This window comes from Manihot esculenta, chromosome 8 (assembly GCF_001659605.2).
Source record: "Manihot esculenta cultivar AM560-2 chromosome 8, M.esculenta_v8, whole genome shotgun sequence".
In the NCBI taxonomy this organism is placed as follows: domain Eukaryota; kingdom Viridiplantae; phylum Streptophyta; class Magnoliopsida; order Malpighiales; family Euphorbiaceae; genus Manihot; species Manihot esculenta.
The window spans coordinates 18,933,578-18,939,087 of record NC_035168.2 but is presented as its reverse complement, the minus strand read 5'-3'; the positions used below and the strand labels follow the sequence as shown (position 1 = coordinate 18,939,087).

The following is a 5,510-nucleotide window of genomic DNA, read 5'->3' as shown; positions in this document are numbered from 1 at the left end:
TCTCTAATCCATAATCCCTAATCCTTAATTCTTAATCCCTAACTCTAATCCCTAATTCTAATTCCTAATCCCTAATTTCTAATCTTAATCCCTAATCCCTAAGAAAACTAATGCCTAATCACTAATTAGCTATACTAACAAAACTAACCCTAATCCCTCTTCTATTTTCCCATTTTGCTCTGAGTCAAACATCCCTCTCTCCATCCGCGCCTCTCTCCCCCGATTCCCTTCCCTCTCTCCATCCGCGCCTCTCTCCCCCGATTCCCTTCCCTCTCTCCATCCACGCCTCTCTCCCCCTTCCCTCTCTCCATCCACGCCTCTCTCCCCGATTCCCTTCCCTCTCTCCATCCACGCCTCTCTCCCCGATTCCCTTCCCTCTCTCCATCCGCGCCTCTCTCCCCCGATTCCCTTCCCTCTCTCCATCCACGCCTCTCTCTCCCGATTCCCTTCCCTCTCTCCATCCACGCCTCTCTCCCCCGATTCCCTTCCCAAATCAAAGAAAAAAGAAAACCCAGCAGCACGCTGGCAGCAGGTAGGGAGTAGCCGCATCCATTTCTCTAGAGTCCAGCCTCTCCTTGGCACGTCTTTAGTCCAGAGTCGCTGCAGCTCCTCATCGGTCGTTTGCTTCTCCTCGGCAAGTCAAGCCGTTTCCAGTTTGCTCGCTGTAGCTCTTCCATTGCTCCACCACAGGTTATTTGATGAGTTTGTTGAATTTTGTTTATTGAACTTTGTTCTTTATTTGAAATTTGTTGAAATTTACATAATTTATGTGAATGGGTTTGTTGATATTTGTTGAATTAATATAATTTTTTTTTATTCATATATTTGTTTTTAATTATTTTAACTGGCGGCAGGTAGGGAGTAGCCGCATCCATTTCTCCAGAGTCCAGCCTCTCCTCGGCACGTCTTTAGTCCAGAGTCGCTGCAGCTCCTCATCGGTCGTTTCCAATTTGCTTCTCCTCGGCAAGCCGTTTCCAGTTTGCTCGCTGTAGCTCTTCCATTGCTCCACCACAGGTTATTTGATGAGTTTGTTGAATTTTGTTTACTGAAGTTTGTTCGTTATTTGAAATTTGTTGAAATTTACATAATTTATGTGAATGGGTTTGTTGATATTTGTTGAATTAATATAATTTTACTTTTTTTATTCATATATTTGTTTTTAATTATAAGAAGAGATATTGCTGGTGCTGAATTTTACGTTTTAAATATCATAGCCTTTAGGAATGATATAAATAACAACTGGCATACGCACACCAATACTGTGAAAAGAAACTTGATATAATGCAGAATGGGATACACAGTGATAAACCACCAGCATGAAACTTTTTGTTTTTTATAGGTTGAATCTTTAGAAGACCTTTAGTGATTTTGCTGTTGTTAAACTTTTCACATACATGATTTAGTGTTGTGAATTTTGATTTGCTATAGAATTAGACAATTATGATTTCGTGTGTACTGTATACTTTGTTTGAGCTGCCAAAGCTGTCCGTAAGCTAACTAAATCTGTTGCTTGCAAGTATGGGCTTATTAATTATATAATGACTATGGCCAAGTACGCATTTCCTTGTTTTCAAATCTGTTATGAATGTGCTAGAGTACGTGTGAGGCTTCTAATGTCTACTTAGTGTATGATTTATTGTGCATCTACTTGAAGTCTCATTTATTTTAGAACTTACTTCTGCATACCTAACAGAACGATGATATATCCCATAGATGAGAAATAAGGAAATTCTGTAAATTTCTGTAATTGACTTTTGTAAATGAGATTTCCTTTTAGAATGGTGATAAAGCTATTGAACAAAATTTCTTACACTCTTTTTTGCAAAATTGCAGGAAAACCATCTTTGCACAGTTAAAACAGCAAATTCCATAACCTTTAATATACACTAATAATGATTTGCAACATGTATACACAATACCATTAGTAACTAATAGGTTTTTGAATATGTTGCCTGAACCATAAGAAGTATAAAATAATAGATAACTAAAATCCTCCCTCCATTTGCTGCCCAATTGTACTTGCAATTTATGAATACCTAAAGCATGTATGGTATACTGTATTTCAGCATAATGGTAATGAAATGGAATATTGTTCTGTAAAATGTTTATTTCACTACTGTTCATTATGTTATATCAATCCTCTAACTAATTCATTGTAGGGTTCTTAAGGTTAAGCTAACAGATTTATGTCTTCAACAAACTTCGATCCCAATTTGGGTAACTGGGTTAGGGTGTGTACCAGTAGTTGAGTTCTTATTAGGTTGTCCCGTCCCTCACAAAACTTAGCTTCTCTTTGTGGTTTTGTAGAAAATATAACACATTTCTAATGTATGCACCACTTTGTGGTAAGGAATTTAGGAATTTGTAACTCTGACAACATTTACATATATCTTTATTATCCTTAGCTGTTTATTTTAGCTTAATGCTTAGTAGCATATAATTTTCCATTGAAGACTTTTCATGGTGACAACTTCACTGGAGATTAAGACTTTGCTTTTGTTTGTCTTACATGATATAACAGCAGTGACAATGGTATTAATATTATTGAACATAAAGCCAAAGGAAAAGAAAAACAATAAATTGAACATAAAGCCAATCTATTAGCAATTAAACATGGAGAAAGACTTGCCTACACCCAGGTGTTTATACACCACAAATCTAAAAATGCCATATTAGCTGCTTAAATTTATTATAATAAATTTATTATATTTCATAACTCTCTAAAATATTAGGACCATTAATATTATTCTTAATATATTAATTAATTAATATAATATATTAATTAATTAATATAATATATTAATTAATTAATATAATATATTAATTAATTAATATAATTATAATATATTAATTAATTAATATATTAATTAATTAATATAATTATAATATTTTAATAATTAAAAAAATTAAAAAAAAAAATGAAGGCCTGGCGCCACTTCAAGAGGAGTGCTTATATATCTCATTTTTAAGAATCCAAATAACATGACACAGGGCTTCAAAACCATGGAGACCCAGTGTATGACAAGAGAGGCCTTTTATAATTAATTTTAAATTTTGCTCATGTCAAATGAGTTTGACAAAATAACATGATAATTTTATTAATTTTTTAATGGTATAATTAATATTACTGTATAATTGAAATAATATTAAAAAATTAAATTTTAATTAATAAAAAATATAAAATATAATTATAATAAAATTAAAAATACATATTTTTTTAACTATTAACTTCATTAAAAATATAAATTAATATATATTTTTATTAATTATTTTTTATTTAATATATATTAAGCAGAATCAACTATAAATAATCACTGTAATATTCACCTATATGCAAATGTCACTGTAATTAAAATCATAATCAAAATTATCTCAATTTACTTTAATTCCTCCTCCCATTTTTATGAATTTAATTTATATATTTTTACTATACATATCTTGTGTAGGAAAATGAATGCCAATCGACAGTGGATGTATAATAGGCTCAAGGACGGGTTGTTGAATACTGAATTTTTAAATGGTTTAGAGGAGTTCATACAATTTGCTTCAACCCATCCTGAATGTATGGATGGTATGAATATAAGATGTCCTTGTAGTATGAAAAGGTGTTCGAATCGGAGGTTCCTCTGTGTGGACGATGTACGATATCATCTGATGAAAAATGGTTTCGTCCCTAATTACTACAGGTGGACAGCACATGGTGAATGTTGGGATGATCAAGGTACCTCTAGTGTGCTATTGTCTGAAACTATCATGGAAAATGATTTTCAAACTGGGACTAGTGGCCGATACCATGAAATGATTTTCATGGAAAATGATTTTCAAACATGGAATATGATTTTCATGGCCGATACCATGAAAATCATGGAAAATGATTTTCAAACAGCAGCTGAGTTGTTTCTCCACACCCATACAAAGAAGAGTGATCGCAACAAATTTGTTGATAAACGAGCTGAACTTGTTTATGTAAGTTTCTATATAAACAAGTTGTCTTTCTAAGTAATATCTTGCAAGTATGATTTTGATGTCTATGTGATTGACTTTTAGTTGTGTTATTGATTTTGAGTTGTTGATTGATTTTGAGTTGATTGATTTTGAGTTGTTGATTGATTTTGAGTTATTGATTGATTTTGAGTTGTGTAATTGATTTTCAGTTGCAAGTATGATTATGATATCTAGGTGATTCTCACAAGGAAATTGTTTATGATTCTCAGTTGTGTGATTGATTTTGAGTTGTTGATTGATTTTGAGTTGTGTGATTGATTTTCAGTTGCAAGTATGATTATGATATCTAGGTGATTCTCACAAGGAAATTGTTTAAGATTCTCAGTTGTGTGATTGATTTTTAGTTGTTGATTGATTTTGAGTTGTGTGATTGAATTTCGGTTGCAAGTATGATTATGATATCTAGGTGATTCTCATAAGGAAATTGTTTATGATTCTCAGTTGTGTGATTGATTTTGAGTTGTTGATTGATTTTCAGTTGCAAGTATGATTCTGAATTCTAGGTGATTCTCACAAGGAAATTGTTTATGATTCTCAGTTGTGTGATTGATTTTTCTATTATGATATCTTGCAAGTATTGTAAATGTGATATCTTGCAGGTATTACAATTGTCATATCTTGTAGGTATTACCATTATTTCTTACTTTAGTATTCAAATTGAACTGTTATTCTGTGATTTTCTAGGAAAATTATTTGAAGTTAAAAGAACAACATTCAAGCCAGAATGTGGGATCAGATCATGTGGAAGGAGATGGAGGAACTATTAATGAGGATCAGTTGTTCATTACTGCAGCAGGAGGATGGCAAGGAAGTCGAGTTTATGGTTTAGGTAGTGCTGCATCTTCTGCCTTCTCTCAAACAGGAACTGTGGAGAAAACAACAAATGTTCCATCATCACAATCACCAGAATGGAAGAAGGAAATTGAAGCAAAGTTTGAAGAGAAGTATAATAGTTTGCAGAAACTTGTAGAAGATCAAAATCAGATAATAGCTCGAATGCGTGATGAACTACAGGCAACGAGGATGGGACAGCAGTCTTCCTCATTGATGCCATCAACATCTGATATGCCTCCAGCTCAAAGATCCCCTGGTGATTCACATATAGATTAGCATGATATCATTTCTCACTGACTTTAATAATATATTTTATGATATGAATTTGATACTATTTGGATTAATTATGTATTTTGAGATATTTTAAGTTTTATAGTCTTGAACTATAGTAATGTTTTGGATTTTTAGATTGCACAATTATGAAATGAAGTTGATGTTTATATAGTATCTTTGATGTTTTATGTATTGGAATGTGTGTACATATTGATATTTTAGCAGGTTTATGAATTTATTGAAAAAATGATATGAATCAGATTTAAAAGTATTTATTAGTGATGAATTACCCACAAAAGCAAATTAAATAATAAATATATATTTAATTTTACTATTAATTTGCGATGAAATAGCGACCAAAACAGCGACCATTTTGCGACTACAAATTAATGACCCAG

At 32.3% G+C, this 5,510-nt stretch overlaps 1 protein-coding gene across 1 annotated transcript; it reads left to right on the top strand.

Moving 5' to 3' along the window:
- The first annotated feature begins 367 nt into the window (after positions 1–367).
- On the top strand, positions 368–5,286 carry LOC122724339. The gene is made up of 4 exons (XM_043958883.1): positions 368–690; positions 855–1,014; positions 3,447–3,966; positions 4,690–5,286. The coding sequence occupies exons 3-4, from the start codon at positions 3,451–3,453 to the stop codon at positions 5,113–5,115; spliced, it is 942 nt and encodes a 313-aa protein (XP_043814818.1). The 5' UTR covers positions 368–690; positions 855–1,014; positions 3,447–3,450; the 3' UTR covers positions 5,116–5,286.
- Positions 5,287–5,510: the final 224 nt, after the last annotated feature.

Bases quoted from the DNA above. Each gene is read 5' to 3' on its own strand.
- LOC122724339 (XM_043958883.1), top strand. From the start codon at position 3,451: ATGAATGCCAATCGACAGTGGATGTATAATAGGCTCAAGGACGGGTTG. The intron at 3,967-4,689 runs GTAAGTTTCTAT...GTGATTTTCTAG, and splicing joins AACGAGCTGAACTTGTTTAT to GAAAATTATTTGAAGTTAAA.